Source organism: Zonotrichia leucophrys, chromosome 1A (assembly GCF_028769735.1).
Source record: "Zonotrichia leucophrys gambelii isolate GWCS_2022_RI chromosome 1A, RI_Zleu_2.0, whole genome shotgun sequence".
Lineage (NCBI taxonomy): Eukaryota > Metazoa > Chordata > Aves > Passeriformes > Passerellidae > Zonotrichia > Zonotrichia leucophrys.
The window spans coordinates 33,312,087-33,329,122 of NC_088170.1; the positions used below are offsets into that span (position 1 = coordinate 33,312,087).

Consider the following 17,036-nt stretch of genomic DNA (forward strand, 5'->3'; position numbering starts at 1 on the left):
CTCAGCTTCTCAAGAATGCAAAAATTAATGTTCCTGAAGCATTCCAAGGCTACAGAACAAATAATTCTCTTTTCTGAGTGAGGGCTGAACTGTGTGTATGTAAAGGTAAGAGGCCCACATAATGAGCATTTTTTTCCTGAGTGGAGATCTTGGAGGAACTGAATGAAACAAAGACTGTAATTATCTTTATCATGAAAATTCAAACTGTCTCGGTATTCACAGGGTATCTAAACATTAGTCACAGATGCTGGCTCTTCCTTGCCCTGAGCATTTAATTTTGTAGCTGTGTGCATGTTCTTTGAATTCAAGCTTTTGGCATGAACATATTAATCATGACATGCTCACACATGTCTGCACACACAGCTCAAACATCTACCCTATCTTTTAGTAACATTTTTAGTATTTTCTACTGCCATATATGCATTAAAAACAACTAAAGTAGAATACAAATGCAAAAAAAAATCATAAACAGCTTAAGCATTGAACACAGCGCTGGAATTTAAAAACACATTGAAAAGTAACCATCTGTTAAAATTTATTATTGCACTGAGACAAACAGATCAGGTATTTCTTTGGTCGTATCAGGAGAAAATAGTGTCCACTGTTGCAAACAGACCAATAGCATGCTTTTGTTTTTCCTTTTAAGGCTGTAAAAGCAGCATTTATTCTGAAGGGTCAGCATAAATCTCCTAAGGATATTAAATACTTGGAGAAAGCTTGAAATTCAAAGTACTTAATGTTATTCCTAACCTCAGTAAAATACACTATGTCCAATTTCAAGCTTTCCTCTGATGAGAAAAGCCATTGTCTGAGTAGAAAAATAAACCTGTTGAATGCCTGGGGGTTTTTTAGTTTGTTTTATATAGTACAAATGAGGACACAGGGGAAACAACAGGATAGTATCTTAATTAACAAAGAAACATTTATGCACATCTGCACAAAATACTCCCAAATATCAAATAAAGACTTCCAGATTTTCTTCTGTAGAGAAATGTCATTAAGCACATTCTCAGCTGTTCAAAATTTCCTGTTGTATTGGATTCTTTGTTTTTAGAATGTTCCTATTTGCAGAAAACTAAACCTGCATCCATTTGAATGTTTAAGTACTGATAATGGACTTGTAAATGCATCAAATCTATTTAATAATGTAAACTTCATTAGGGAAAATGGCAATGAAACCAGTCAGATAAGAGAGCTTTACATGTGTTCCTTCTATGTTTCTAGTTTACTTTATGAATCATGTGATGAATGTTTTCTACTGATTAATGACCAAGCTTCCAGGTTATTCTACATGAAACCAACACAATTCATAGTTTGATAAATATGACTCCAAGTCCAGACAGGACTTGAAATGAAACAGCTTGTGTGAATGCTCTTTGAATGCAAGCTTTAGGTCTGAGTGCATGCCTAGGTGCTCATGGGCATTAGCTCACACACTTCAAACCTTGGCCCCCAAGTTTTAGTGTTTGCTTTATTTTTCACTGCCATCTATTGATTAACTGATATGAACAGGTGAAATTAAAAAAGGAGCATATCAGTTAATTCTTAAAAATATTTTCTGGATTTATGCAAAGGTAACATTCAATTTTCACTTGAGTAGACCAGGATGAGAGAGAAATAGGTGAGGAAAAAGAAAGATTTCTTATTTTATCTTTGACTTTCTCATTCTACACTCAGTCTTTTGCAGAAGAGAGTCTGCTTCCTTCATTTCAGAAGCCCTAATGAAACCAAAACCTTATGTTTAAATAATTTAAAACTTTCATTTACTTATGATATAATATGGATCTTTTATACATATGCTAAATGTGTGAATATTAACATTCACCACTTCTGAATTTTCTAGAAATACGTAACAGCAATGAATTCAAATAGTTTCTTACTTTTGAGCTGAATGGGGATCGTCTGCCTTGAATATGTAAAATAAAGTGTTTTTGTGCAGTAAATGGAACACTCTAGACTCTGAGTTTTCACCTTTTACTTCACTGACTGTGAATCCAAGTAAAGGCTGGCTCTCTAATGCTGCCACATCCTATGTAACAGGGAAAAAAAGGAAAAAATACAAAATTAGAGCTCGTAAGACATACTAAGGCATGCATTTAGACCTCACACACCATACCACTGCAGCAGACAATACAACAAATTGTTATAAACATACACACACAGAATTCTGCTCTTTACATTCTCCAGGCATGAGTCAGGGGACAGGAAATAAAACCTCACAGACTTCAACATTGCTGATCCTCTTTTCATTTCCCTGATAGCATCTACCTTGTCCTTCACTGCCTGGTCCCATCATTCTGCCTGGCAAGGACTTCTTGTACCAACAGAGCAGAGGCCCATCAAGCCCAGTGCTCTGCAGCAAGCTCAGAAGTGAAGTGGGATGCTATTGACTGCACTGAGTATGCTAAAAGGAGGAGCAGCCTGTGCTCCCAAGCACTGAACTCAAGATCCAAATCTTTAAATGGCTAAACTGATTTCACTTTCTTTTGCTGGAAATTAACAGAATAAGGGAAAACAAGTTGCTGAGTATTCACTAACAGTCGACCAGAAAAGACCCTTCCTCATTTACCTCAGTTACCTTTTTGTTGTAATACCCTTGGCTTTTTATTAATGGATACAATACACAGCATTCTTGGAAAGGAAAAAAGGACTATTTTCATCCTGTGCAAGTTCCAAAACAGTGGAAGGCATTGCAGGCAACGTCCTGCAATGTTTATGAACAGAGGAAAAAAAAAACAGCAAACCCCCCCGAATTTACACAAACACTGATACATCAGGTCAAGACTTTGGTTATTGCCTCTGCAGTGAAACAAAAGTGTCCTGTGACAGCAGCATTTCTTGATATTGGAAAAGAGTCATGTAAGGCTGAGTAATCTGTTTCACTGTCTCAGGTCTTCGTACCACTAATAGGTTATTTCTTTACCATTGATCTTTCTGTCACTTGGAACCAATATAAGTAGCTTAAGTGGCCAAGGCAACACTGCACCTTCCCTTTAGACTCTCTAAATAATGTCTTCTGCAATGGCTCACCAGGATGAAAACTAAGGATGGATATTCCTGAGCTTAAGAAAATAGGAAAGAGTTAATTTTGTGATTGTGAACTGCAAACTGAAGCTACTCTGTAAAGTTGATATCTCAGAGGAACAAAGCAAAAGAAAATTTAAGGTGACTCACAGACTTTACTCTTTTTTTACCTCTCCAGTTTCCTTTGCAAAGGCCAGAAGAAACACAATGCTCTGAAATGATTTGCTAATTGATGTAAAAGTAATTGTTTTCTAGATACTTCTTTAAACTGCTTTTAGAACTACTTGGGTTGGGTTTTATTTTTAGTATTGCCAATGCTGTAGTGGAAACAACATCACAGGTTTTAGACATAATTCCAAGTTCAAAAATAAAGGTTGGCAGGAACAACCCAGGAAAAAATCTGAGCACAAACCAGGAAATAACTAGAGTGGGAGTGGTGTGGAGTGAAGAAGGATAATTCTTTACATGGCCAGGATAGGTTGGGCCTTACAATTAGAAAGAAAGTAAGGGATAGCAATACCTTAAAACAAATGCTTTGGATATTTTGCTCTTGAAAGCTAGTAGTAAACTATAACAAACAATACAAAAACCTAAAGCCCAAGATCAATATACCCATATATTTTACAAAAGTTTCTAAGAACATTCTAAGATGCAATAAAATAGATCCTCAGCACATGTTGGGATACCACATATATGTACCATTTATACATATATATATATGTTAGAGATTATTCCACACTGCAATAGGACTACACATTCTAAATAAAAAAGCAAATGCCATTATATAAGGTGCATTTCTTTTATATCAAATAACAACTCCAGGCTGAAGACAACAGTTTCAGGAGAAGTAAAGAGATTTAGTTTACTCCTTTTGCAAGCATTCAAAATACCTTATGGAAGTGCAAAACAAGATAGTTCAAGATGCTTTTATAATGTTGCCTTTGCCACTAGTACTGTGATGCATGCAACAGATCCCCCATGTATTCAGCTGACTCAGAAAATACCTACAACTGAGCAATGGTGTGCAGTGCAGAGGTAATCAAAGCTAGATCTGGAAACACCACAGCCATATCAATCTAGTATGGTATCAAGCTCACTAGGCTTTTTCAAAATACTGGATCACAATCAGATCAAATAGTGTAAGGTGATCTAATTTTATAGCTTTTTTTCTAGATCTTAAGAATAAACAACTTTGTTACAAAGACAGTACTATCATTGGATATTTAGTCTCTAATATGTGGTCTCTTACCTCACTAGCAGCATATGTGTATAGCACCTTATTTTTTATAACAAACCACAGGTGTTTCCATGGTTTCTTACTGCCCTTAGATCTGTGTAGGTAGCCACTCATTGTAGAGTCTTCTGTATTGGCTGAAACCTGAAGAGGAAAAAACAATGAATCAACAAACCCTAATAAGATTTCACAGTACTTTTTTTTTTTTTTTTTTTAAAAACAGATTTCCAAAGCCCTGTCTGTTAGAGACTGAAATTCTTACCTGATCTCAGGTTAATGTTGCTAACTAACTCAGGTGGATGAAAGAAAAATCATTTTGCCTGCTACCATTTATCTGGTCTGGAAGAGAGGTTTCCAGTAAAGGATGGAACTTAAGTTGGATACAACAGGACAAGAGAAATGCTGAGGAAAACATACAGCTGGAGAACACAGATTCCTATATAAGAAGAATCATAGGATCAGAGTGGTTTGGCTTTGAAGAGACCTTAAAGTTCATCTCATTTCAACTCCCCTGTCATGGGCAGGGACACCTTCCCCTAGACCTTAGGTGGCTTAAAGCCCTCTAGTCTGGTCTTGAACACTTCCAGGGATGGAGAGTCCACAACCCCTTTTTGGGTAACCTGTTACAATTCCTCACCACTCTTATTGTAAAGAATTTCTTCCTGGTATCTAATCTAAACCTACTCTCCTTCAACTTATGAAGAGTCCTCCTTGTCCTATCACCACATGCCCTTGTAAAAAGTCCCTCTTCAGCTCTCTTGTAGGCCCCTCTTTTGGTGCTGGCAGGCTGATCCAAAATCTCCCTGGAGCCTTCTCTTCTCCAGACTGAAGAATCCCAAGTCTCTCAGCCTGCTCTATTAGGGCAGGTGCTTCAGCCCTCCCTCAACTCAGTACCCCTCACTTAGTAGCCCTCCTCTGGACTCATTCCAGCAGGTCCATGTCCTTATTACAGTGGGGACCAGAGTTATGCTGCAGGTGGGTCTCACCAGGGCAGAGCAGAGCAGAGGGGCAGAATCTCCTCCCTCACCCTGCTGGCCATGCTGCTTTGGATGCAGCCCAGGACACAGTTGGTTTTCTGGGCTGCAAGGGCAAATTGCTGATTTATGTAGATCTTTTCACCCACAAACAGCCCCAGCTCTTTCTCCCCAGGGCTGGCATCAATCCATTCTCCACTCAGCCTATATTTGTGCTTGGGATTTCCCTGCAGGACCTTTGGCTTGGACTTGCTGAATTTTGTGAGGTTCACACAGACCCATCTCTCATGCCTATCCAGGTCCCTCTGGATGGCATCCCTTCCCTCTGGTGTGTGGACTGCAACACACAGCCTGGTGTCATCAGCAAACCTGCTGAAAAATCACCTCCTCCCATTCCTAAGACCTACAGTAAGTGTGGTTACTCTACCCTTCCTAATCATAAACCAAGAGCTGAGTTGGTGTAGGAGTCTTGTCATTGACTGTTGGTACAGTGATAAATCACAATTCAGGGAAACATGGGGAAGCAAGAAGGAAATTACAATTTTAACTATAGCTCTGAATCAGTCTCACAGGTGTTCATGCAGTTTACACAGTGCTTCATTGTTCATGTCCCTGCCTATTTAAAACTAAGGCCCAAAGCTCAGACACATTATGACTTTTGATTCTAGGTAAGATGGTTAAAATAAGGACTTTTTTTTCCCCACTCTTAATATTGATGATATAATACCAAGAAGGTACCACTTTTGACCAATAAAACACTTACTTCTTTGAGGGCTGCAGGAATTTTTTTCTGCTTTCTTCCAGAGGGAATACTTTGCAATACTGTAGACAAGGCACTTGATGGAGATTTATGGTTGACTGGGGATCCGCTCTTAGGAGTGCACTGGTTATCTAAAATGCACAGGATGGATATATTGATTTCATGTCACAGATGACTAAACACAGGCAATTCATTCTTGGACTTTTCTTCTTAAAAACAGCTGGCATTTTAATTCAGATTACAGGGTTACAATAGTAACACCTAATCATGTGAAATTCAGCACTGAATTAACTTTTCAGTGTTATCATCAACACCATGTGTTAGTATTCCTCAAATCACAATAATACTAAAAAAAAACACAAGAAGTTTAAAACTAAACAAATTGTTCTTGTTTGTTTTCAAAGTCTGTTTTCTGGGTGTTGAACTGCCTTTGCTCATAAATAGGGTGAAAATTAAGTCTTAAAAATCGCAGCAAATTTTTATAGCTGTCTTTTATGTTTTCTGTACTTTATCTTTCAATTCTCTACATCTGTTAACTTCTCAGCCTTATTCAATAGGGATGTTTCTCTTCCAGCACACACACATTTCTGGACATTGCCATCTCCCAGCATATGCTGTTCTTTCTGCACTGCCACAGGCAGTTACTCATCTCTCTGGGAAGACTTATGCAACACTTCACCTCTTCAAAAACCCTTTTTCTAGCAACACTTCTTTTTACAGCTGCACTTGGAATGAGTGGTTTCATAAAGTCTACTTCTAGAGCTGGCCCTGAACTCGGTGATGCTCTGAGATAATGAGGAGAGCAGGAGAGCAATGTGATTGCCAGCTGTAATGCACCTGCTCCCCAGCCCTTTTCCCAGCTTCAGGCACTGCAATGGCCTGCAGCACAGCAGCCTCTAGTGCCCAGCACAGACACCTGCAGGTGCTCACACAGTGCCCTTCCCATCACCATAGGCTCCCACTGTCATCCGGATTATCCATGCTGTTCTCCGCACCCCCACTGGAAATGTCACCCCCAGCCTGCTGGGATCCAGTGCTTTATCATTTCACCAGGCATCTCAGATTTCCTGATACCCCAGAGAGCTCATGTCACACTGGAGCCTTGCTGAGGAAGGGGACCAGAAAACTCTTTCAGTCTGTTACAGCTCATTTGGCTACTTTATACTCGAGTAGTTCACAGCAAGTCTTGTGAGATGGGACTGGATTCCCACCTCATTGGGAGGTGCTTCCATTGATTTTATACTTGTTTCTGCAGAATGATATGAAGCTTCTTCAAAGAGATGAACTAGAGTTTTCTCAGGATGAGGACACTGACCCTGGATCTCATCTTTAAGCAAATGTTATTACCATTAGGCTATCCAGCCATTGCTATCCCCTAGGCACCACATTCTCTGAAAGTGTTCCAGTGAAAACTGCTCTAGCTGTGCTGTTTTATTTTGAATTCCCTATTGCCAGTGTTCAGTAGGCAATGGTTAGGAGTTTGCTTTCATATATGAGGTACAGATATGCCAAATTCTTGAATTCCATATGAGCTGAGGCTTGAGAGTGGCTTGAGGCCACTTTATAGACCTGCAGAGACTCAGCTTCAGAAAGATTAAGGCCTGTGTCTCAACAGAGCCCCAGAACTTCAGCCATCTCACCAGCTCAGCTGGCAAAAATGAAGTTTACAGACATACAAGTTACAGAGTGTAAAAGTACACATGAAGCCCTGGGAGGTCAGGATAAGCTGTGAGGACTCTAATGTACACTTGTACCTGGTGATTAATGAAAAGCAATGTAACACTTGTCACCTCAAAAGGAAAGCCATATAAGCTACATGTCATTACTATAGGGTAAAGGCACTCATGTTTCTGGAAGAAAGAGCCACTGGATTGCAAATTCATTTCCTGACTTGCTGCACAGAAGCTTGTTTGGCTTAGAATCTCAGGTTATCATTTTTCAGGCACGAGCAGAATTAAGCACTTGAACCCAGCAGTAGAGATGAGGCACACATAGACCATGTTATAAAGGGCACAAAAGTAAGATACAGTTTGTGAAGGTTTTCTTTACCTTGCTTTTGTAGCTCCCTGAAGCAATGATCACATACTCTAGCTGGTTGGTTTTTCATATAGTCTAAGCCATGTTTGTTTGATGAACAAGCTTGACAGACAATCTGGAAACAAGACAGAAACATATAAAAGCATTATTGTACATGATGTGCACCTGTAAATCACCAAAGACCCAAAGACATTACTTCAGCACTTTTAAGCCCACAAACCCCTGAAATAGGCATTATTTTACAGTGCAAATGTTTTAAGATCTTGGCCTTTCCCAATGTCCTTATGCTTAACATGGTATCCTTTCCTCCTCTAAATGATGAAAATTTAAATATTAAAAAAATCAGTGAATTAGCAGGCAATAAGCCAACATTTGTAATCCATTAAAAATAGAACAAGCATATTGTGTTACTGATTTGATCAACTGTTTTGATTATAAATTTTTTGAAATAGCTAAAAGCTTTTGCTCTCTTGATGATTTCTTTACAATACAGATGCCTCAACTGCATTACGTTCTAACTTTGTATTCCCACTGGATTAAAAGAAGAAAGATAAAGTTTATTAGATATAGCTTTCATAAGCGTAAATATAAAAGAAGGTTGTCACTAACTTAAAATCAAAAATCATTATCTTATGAAAATTAGTGAGGAAGATACTTCTTCATTTTAGTTAACATTTGTGGGTATTATATAATTGCAAAATAACCATAAATAGCATTCCAGAATGCAAGACAACCAACATGCAGCATGTTGAAGTTTGAATACTTGTCTGTCATAACACCTGTCCAAAAAACCCAAACTCCACTCCCCAAACCACCAACCCCAACGTGTTGGTTCTAACCCACGTAATTGTGCCATAGTACAGGGTTTCTGAGAAGAGTGGTTGGGATGACAAGGCTCCACCTGAATGCCACACTAGGAACCTGAATGAGCAACTGCAAAGGTAACCACAGGATCAGCCAACCTTCCCGCACGCCCTGCAGTGGTGCCTTCTCCATGTCAGTGTGAATTCACTGGTACAGATCATGCACATCGTGGCTCTCGTGTCAGGGATCCAGATGGGAGCCTTTGATCCCAGAGGACTGTCTTCCTCCTGCTTCTCTGCATCTGCCTGAGAGAACATAGGCACAGTAGCACTACATTCAGTGAGGAGAAATAAGACTAATAGTCATCATTATAAGATAATGTTAATGGTGTTGGAAAGCCTTCTCTGATAAACTGTCATGGTCTTAAATGTTACCTACTATTTCATCAGCGACCATCATAATGCAAGCCTGACAACAGAGATGCATTTAAGGACTTGCAAGCTTTACCAGCCTACTTGGATCAATAGCTGCTTTATTTTAAAACCTTTTCATTTCATCTTTCTGTGCACAAGGCTACAGAGAGAACTGTGAAAACTGATTTGGGTTTTTTTGAAGAAAATAAATTTATGAATTAGATAACACTATGAAATATTCTGTTCTACCATCTGTTCAATTATTTATCATCCCACTTTATTATTTGTCATGGAATACCTCTCGTTTCTCTAAGCACCTGTCAGGAAACTTTATATTCAAAAAGGGAACAAACCAGCAATAATGGTGGGATATACCTCTTCAAGACTTTTGCTCGGATTAAATGTGATTCTCTTTTTTGTATATTCTTCAATCGACTTGGAGATAGCTTCTAACCACTCATCTCTTTCTGTAGCAGAACTGTTGGAGTAAAAACCCACAAAAGCAATTTATTATTATTAACATTTTAAGATTTATTATTATTAACATTAATAATTATTAACATTATTATTAACATTAACAATTTATTATTATTAACATTCAAGTGTCGATTAGAATTCCACTAGCTTTATTACACAGTGGAGTAACTCTCTTGCAATTCCAGTTTATAAAACGTCTACAATTCCTGGCATTATTTTTTAACCTTTGGCATAGTGTTAGTTATTTATGTTGATTAATACTAAAAAAGATTTGTCTGCTGCTATGTGGATTCCCTCCTTCCCTTTCCTCCTTCTAAAATCCCTGTAATTCTTTCAAGGCTTGTCTGTCATTGCTTCCCCCTCCTCCCCAGACCCTTGAATAGCCTGAATAATACTTGTTTAAATGATGCTCCTAGAACAAAGGCATGGGCCTTCCATTTTGAAGGCAACCTGAAATTTCAGCAAGCCTTTTTTCCCCCCACCTCCTCCTGTCTCAGAGTGCAGTTTGCTATACCCTGTGAAACTCCAAGCTTCTGTCAGATAAAACCACACTGATAGCACAAATAGTGCTCCTAACTATTTGTTCCTACCAGGTCATGCTACTTTCAAACAATAATGTTTTTTCCCCAGAATGCTTCCATTGGATGAGCTAACTCAAAGAGACAGACAGGTAAGCTTAGTCCATCTCTTTATCCCACGGCTGGTGGTGAATCACTACTCAAGCGCAAGGAAAGCATTGGGCACAGGGAGCACGAGGAGTGCCTGCTGCAGTAGGGTCCTGCAGCTATACTGGACTGTGTGCAGTGCCAGAGCACCTCCTCTGTCCATGGGCACAGCACCATTTTCATAAATCTGTGCTGTTCCTGCTGCAAAGGGCAGCCTAGTATCCTTTCTCTCAGCCACTAGGTCTTATTTTCACTCTTGTGCCAGAACACACACAGTTATGCAGCAGGCTGGATTGGGAAACAAATCCATATTAAAGCAAGCCATCAACCTGCCCTTCCTCTGGATCAATTTACCAACTAAATTACCATCACACAGCTGAACAACTACTTGTGCCAGCAACACAGAGAAGACTGAGGAAGGATGAAGCAGTTTTGTGGCAGAGGAACAGCTAGGCTGTTTAAGATGCCATGCCAGCTTAAAAAGGTTTTCTAAAATTTAAACAAGAATCCACTCCCATATTTTTTTTCTATTCCCCACTTTTTAATTAGTATCAAGTAAATTAATTTGTTTAAACCAAGGAATTGAACAAAAATATAGAGAAAGGAAAGTTAGGGAAGAGGTAAGCAATGACTTACACAAATAAGGTGCCTAATGCCAACTATTATTTAATGGTTTTGTAGGTGAATTTGGAAGCTTTTATTATTTTTGGACCTTTAAGGAAAATATTTTGAATGAGGGGTTTGAATGGAATGAAACTGAGTGCTATACAGAATCAGAGAGGACAAATCTGCTAAAGTAAACACATGGGAAGGCTGTGAGGCACAAGCAAAAGAAAAAAGATCTAGCACACACAGCAACAAAATCAGAACAAAAGGAGAGGAAATAAGATACATGCAAGGGCAAAGCAATGCATTAGTGTCTGTCCCAACATCTCACATTCTGAGTGGAACATTCTGTTCAGTCTATTTACCTTTGCTTCCTCATCTGGAAAGAACAACTGGCCTGCATTGACTACAAAATATTCAGAACTCTAATAAACACCTTTGGCTTTTTCAAAATCTGGTTACATTTAATTAGATTCCTGTAACTGTATCAGTTATTTCACTTGAAAGATGGCACAGGTTTTGGAGATTACTCACCACCACCATCCCCACCATGTGGGGACTGCTCCGTATGCAGCGGCTTGCCCAATGAGCTACAGGCTTACACCCTTGTATTTCACCAGGAACCTCATGCTCAGTAGGTTTGCTAGTGGTAACCTTTAGGATTGTTTACAATCCTTCAGAATGGAAGAACAAAGGTGGTGCCACTGGCAGTGGAATTGATGGAATGGTGTGCTGCAGCAAAATCAGCAGTTTCTTCTGCTGTCACTCCAGCCCTCCCCCACAGTTTCCCCTGCTGCAGATCCACTATTTGTTGCATCCTTGCAAAAGTGATTTTGTTTACTAAACAAAATTGGTGTTATTGGCTTTTTTAAACATTATTATTTTTATTTATTTAAGATTTAACATCACAGTGGAAAGCCTCAAATGGATTACAGAAAACCCTAGCAATGGCTACCACTGGCAAATGCATGTGCTGGGGACACACATCCAGCTGCTCACTGGAGCTGATCAGCTCAGTGGCCCCAGGAGGACACTGGGGAAGTGTGTCCCTCTTGTTTCCAGAGCCTTAGGGCACCTCTCCCAGCTGAGGCTGCCTTGCCTGACCATCCTTAGGTAGCACAGGAGGAGATGCAGCTCTGTCTGCTTGGGGTAGCTCTTCAGCAGCCTTATGGAGGGGGCAGACCACGTCAGGCTGCCGTGACTGCTGCTGCCAGGACCAAAGCTTCACTTCTGCACACTGCTGTATCATGCAGATGCATTAACTTGCTTTTCTGATGAAGAGATTTCTAGTACAATACTGCATTATACTATGAAAAACAATTCACATGCCTACAGATATCCCAAGAAAACTGAAACCTCAACCCAGACTAGATAAAGTGCAATACTAATGCAGTCAGTAAAACTAAACCTGAAGTGACAGACTCTTGTCTAGGCATTAATCTATATTTCTGTTATTAACTAGCCTGCTTTTTATTACTAGCAATTTTTCACCAACTTAATTTTTCACTTCCTTGTCTCTGCTCCCAGGATCATTTCAGAATCTCTTCTTTGGTGTACACTCCACATAATGCTTATTATTTGAAAAAAAACCATGGAAATGAAATTTATCTCCAGTGTCTTAAAGACTAATTTGATCAGTTTTGAAAATAAGGTTGTTTTTTTTACCATATAGGACCTAACAAGCTGTTAGAATGAGGCATCGTGCAAAGGAAGATGTAGCCTGGCCTGACAAGATGTGAATTCTCTTCACATTTAGAATATTTATCAATAGGAAAAAACACAGTTGATTGGGAAAAATATATGCAAGCACCAGCTGTTGGTAGTATTTTTCAATTGCTTTCCTCCTACACCACAGCAGGCCAGTTCTGGTGACAGACAGAAAACAATCTCAAAACTGTCATTTACATCTGCAGCCTCCAGCACCTCCTTCATGCCACACAAATGCAACCTCTCTCTGACCCTGCTGTCTAACTTAGGGCTCCTGCACAGGCATGGCTCCCAGCAAGTATAAAAATAACAGAGCTGAATGCTCCCAAAGATGCAACATCAACAACACTAAAAAAAAAAAAAAAAAAAACCAAAAAAAAAACAAAACAAAAAACCAAATTGTAGTAGTCTCAGTTGGCAATATGAGGTTAATTCCAGCAATTTCAAGGTTAAGACAAAAGTATGTCACAAACTCTGCCAGATTTGATGAGCATGTTATCTATAGGGATTTTCCCCTATGGACCAGCACATCTTTCCCAGGAGTTGCTTTTAATCTACCACTTAATCAGTTCATCAGAAAGACTAGTCTAACCTGTTTTGTGGAAACTAAGTAGCTTGTATGTTAAGATGATAACATTTTCAGAAGTTCCAATTATTTTTTTACATTTTTTTAGAACAGCTGAATTAAAAGTGAAACACTGTTTCAAGTCAAGCAGAGATAAATCCTCACTGCCTGCTGCCATGCCCTGAATGCCTTCATGTGTCTGTGTGACCTGCAGTCACCAAGCAGCACAGAGCTGTTCACATTACACTGGAGCAAAACCATACCCTAAACTGTGAAATGCACTGTTTTCCCCCAGTGTGCAGAAGACCGCTAAAAAACGTTTAAATTTGTTGAAGAAATACAGAATTACCCATTTCAAGTGTGTTTTTATAAATAACTACTGCTCTGACAATTGAGCTACTTCCTTTGGCTTCTTTGACAGTGTTAACCTTGGTCTACCCCTCAGCTACAGATACTGCTATCTCTGTGCATTCTCATGTCAGTATTTACAAGGTCACACAAAAAGCAGCAGTCTGCTCTTGCTCAGCTTTGCTAAATAAAAGAGAAAACATGTCTTTCTTCATTGGTATCAGCACTGTCACAAATGTCAGAACACATAAAACTTCAACTCAAGCACCATAAAAACAACAATGCACAAAAAAGGCCTTTGCTAAAGGCATCTCAATGAAGGTGACCAGAGCTGGCTCAGTGACCATGTATCATTTTGCTGTTACTTAGAGAATTTGATAACACAGAGCATATCAGTAATTTTAGAACAAAAATACACTGAAAAGCAAAGCCTAAAATGAAGTAAGTTGAAATTCTCTCAAGGAAAGGCAGTGCAAGGATAGTATTTCAATTTAATTGGAAGTTTCTGAAGGTGTAGCTAAGGTGAAAAAGAGGAACCAAACAATGGTTGTATTCATTCTGATTTACTGATTCCCTGTATTCTGTAATCACTCTAGCCAAGAGTAACTTTTCATGACGTTAAGTGCAAAAAAAGCTCTAAAAAGCTTGTGTGGCCTGTTTGAAAACACACAGTTTCAAAATCACTGTTTATTTGAAAGATTTACCTTGCAGAAAGAATGAAGGATCTCTCTACACTTTCAATGTTCAGTTCATTCTGATATGCTTCCTGCGTTGGCTTCTTAACCTTCAGCCGAGAGAGAAAACTTCAATTCAAACTGAAATGGTACTTTTGTCATTGCTTTAATCTTAATTCCTGGAAAATCTCTTACATTTTTATTGCAGAAGGAGAACACTGGGGAGAAAATACTCAGAAACAGGGAATTATATACCAGTCCAGAGGGCCCAGCTACACCAAGATTACATGCAGCCCATCCTTTTATGTCACTGGCCCTCATACAAACACTGCAGATGTACAGGGAAATGAAGCTCAAGAGCTGTCAGACACCTTCCACACAGGCCCAACAGTCATGTTGCCTCAAGCACCTCCTGCAACTGGACAAAAAAAGGCACTGCTGCTGCTGCAGGATGAGATGTAGCCCACTGGTGTACCCCAGAGTGGGCAAGGGCTGCACTACCCTGTTGAGCCTTCTGAGCCCCCAAATTTCCAATTTAAGGAGGATTAAAAATGAGGAGTGGGTCTGAGCCACTGCAAGACATCTGCTGGCAAAAGAGATTTTGTAGCTCTGCTTGTAAAACTTTGGACCTGAGTGTCAGATATGCACTACAACTTGACTTGGTGATTTTTTTCTGACAGGACTGGAGACAATGATTCCCAAGGCAATGATTTGTTGTTCCCATTAAGTGTCATGTCAGCAACTGAGTCATTATACTGCATGCATGTCCCTTATCATTACCCAGGGGGCTCAAGGCTTAACTTTGATGCTTTTCACAAGTGCTCAGGAAGAAAAGTTGTATCTTCCCTCACAGTTAGCAAATCTATAAAGCACAGAGAACTGATCCACCAGGATCTTATCAGGCAAAGATGCCTAATCTCTGGGTGTCAGCAATAAAAAACAGTTAAAAGGCAAAAGTGAGGCAGTCTAAACAAAATACAAAAAATTAGTAGGCAGACTATTCCAGAGTAGGACAACACTGGGTGAAATGCAGCCAAGATGATCCTGTAGCAACAGAATATTTAGGGAAGCCTAGACAGCAATTCCACAGGCCACATTATGCAAAAAATGTCAAGCCTGTAGGATTGCCCTGGAACAATATAAGCATATTTAATATCTCTTGCCAACAGTAAACATAGTTAAGTTTTCAAACTTGAAGGCCTGAGTTTAGGTAGATTGGAAGAAAGGCTCAGTTTAACAAGTGACTCACCTTCATTCCAGCCAACGACAGCATGTTGTTGAGTTTATACATCCCTGACTGAACTGGAGTAGTATACAACAGGGCATCATTGAACTGCAAAACAGAATGCTTTTAATGACTAAAGTTGGTTAAAATACAGATAATTTCAGATAGATTTTACTGGAAGTACAGAACTCCTACAGCACTGAGATAACTGTCCAGAAGTATTCCCTACTTCCTACTATTCCACTTAGAATCCAAGAAGCATTTTCATGTATGAATTTAGATAACAATAGGTATCTATTTATATCCTCCTTGTGTAAATATACATTTGGCACATGACTAAACAGTGCACGGATGTTAAAGAACAGGCTGTCAAAAGGGACAAAAATGTTTCTGGTGTACACAGGTATATAGTATAGCAAACTACTTTACAAGGATATTAGAATTAACCATTCAAACAAATCAAAGCAATACAGAAACTAGGAGATAGCAGAATGTTTTAGCAATTTGTAATGACAAACTTAACTGTCCCTTGTGAATTTTACCAGTTTTAAGTGCATCTACTGTTTATTTCCTGTTCTTCCAGACTTGGATTTGTTGAGTGCACTTACTGAACAATAACTAAGATTTTTTTATTTTCTGTGCTGTTCAACACATGGATCCAAACTTCATTTACTACATATAAACAAATACCAAAACTTGAAGTGCCTCTTAAGTTTTTGCTATGTGACTCTTTGTAAAATAGCCAAATGTTTAAAATTATTACTAAATCTTCACAACATGATAAATGGAAAAATCACTGCGTCTAATGGTATGAATGCTAGCCTGTACCATTTATATCTATGAAAAACCACAAACCAAACAAAACCCTTGCCCCATAAAACACAGAGAAAATCCAAGAGACACAGAAATTAGCAATATCTAGTTTGTGAAGCTTGAGATAGCACCACATTTTTGAGAGTATTTCGGTAACTGGTATAACACACACTCCAGGACTGCCTAGGGAAGTATTTCTTCATATCAGGGTAACTACAAGACAGGATTCAGACAGGACTGTGGACCAGTAATGGAATAAATTACAGGATAACAGCTGCTTTACTGTCTAAATAGAAGAGATAAACAAAAGGTTCAAGTGGAAACAGAAACTTCAGAGATGCACACAAGTTTCAAAACAAAGCAGTAGCAGAGACAGGAAAAGAACTCAGTACTTAACTTCCACCCAGTGCTCTGCTCAGGATGCACGTGGGCTCCTGCAAGGGCAAGGAGAGAGGAGGAGGGAGACGGGAGGAAGGAAAGGAGGGAGGGAAGGGAGCAGAAGCAGTGACAAGAGCTGTAGGTTTTAAGATCTGGTGCAGCTCAGAGGGAGTAACTGTGCTACCTTCCACAGTGCCACAGATAATGTCTTCTCATGAAAGCGCTCAGATTTTAAATGAGCATTATTCAAAATAGTATGCTTTAATGAGAAATGATTTTCCATTAACATTAGTGCATATGCCACAGATAATATCTCTACATTAGAACTGACT

At 39.2% G+C, this 17,036-nt stretch overlaps 1 protein-coding gene across 2 annotated transcripts in view; it reads right to left on the reverse strand.

Moving 5' to 3' along the window:
• Nucleotides 1-17,036, reverse strand: part of FGD6 (FYVE, RhoGEF and PH domain containing 6) — a 78,005-nt gene that overhangs the window by 3,748 nt on the left and 57,221 nt on the right. For both annotated transcript variants that reach the window (XM_064702082.1, XM_064702083.1), the window contains exons 13-20: nucleotides 15,538-15,621; nucleotides 14,319-14,398; nucleotides 9,622-9,724; nucleotides 8,992-9,138; nucleotides 8,042-8,144; nucleotides 5,996-6,123; nucleotides 4,274-4,402; nucleotides 1,881-2,029 (exon numbers count right to left, since the gene is read on the reverse strand). In XM_064702082.1, coding sequence (XP_064558152.1) covers nucleotides 1,881-2,029; nucleotides 4,274-4,402; nucleotides 5,996-6,123; nucleotides 8,042-8,144; nucleotides 8,992-9,138; nucleotides 9,622-9,724; nucleotides 14,319-14,398; nucleotides 15,538-15,621 — 923 coding nt within the window. The remainder of the gene's footprint in view (nucleotides 1-1,880; nucleotides 2,030-4,273; nucleotides 4,403-5,995; nucleotides 6,124-8,041; nucleotides 8,145-8,991; nucleotides 9,139-9,621; nucleotides 9,725-14,318; nucleotides 14,399-15,537; nucleotides 15,622-17,036) is intronic.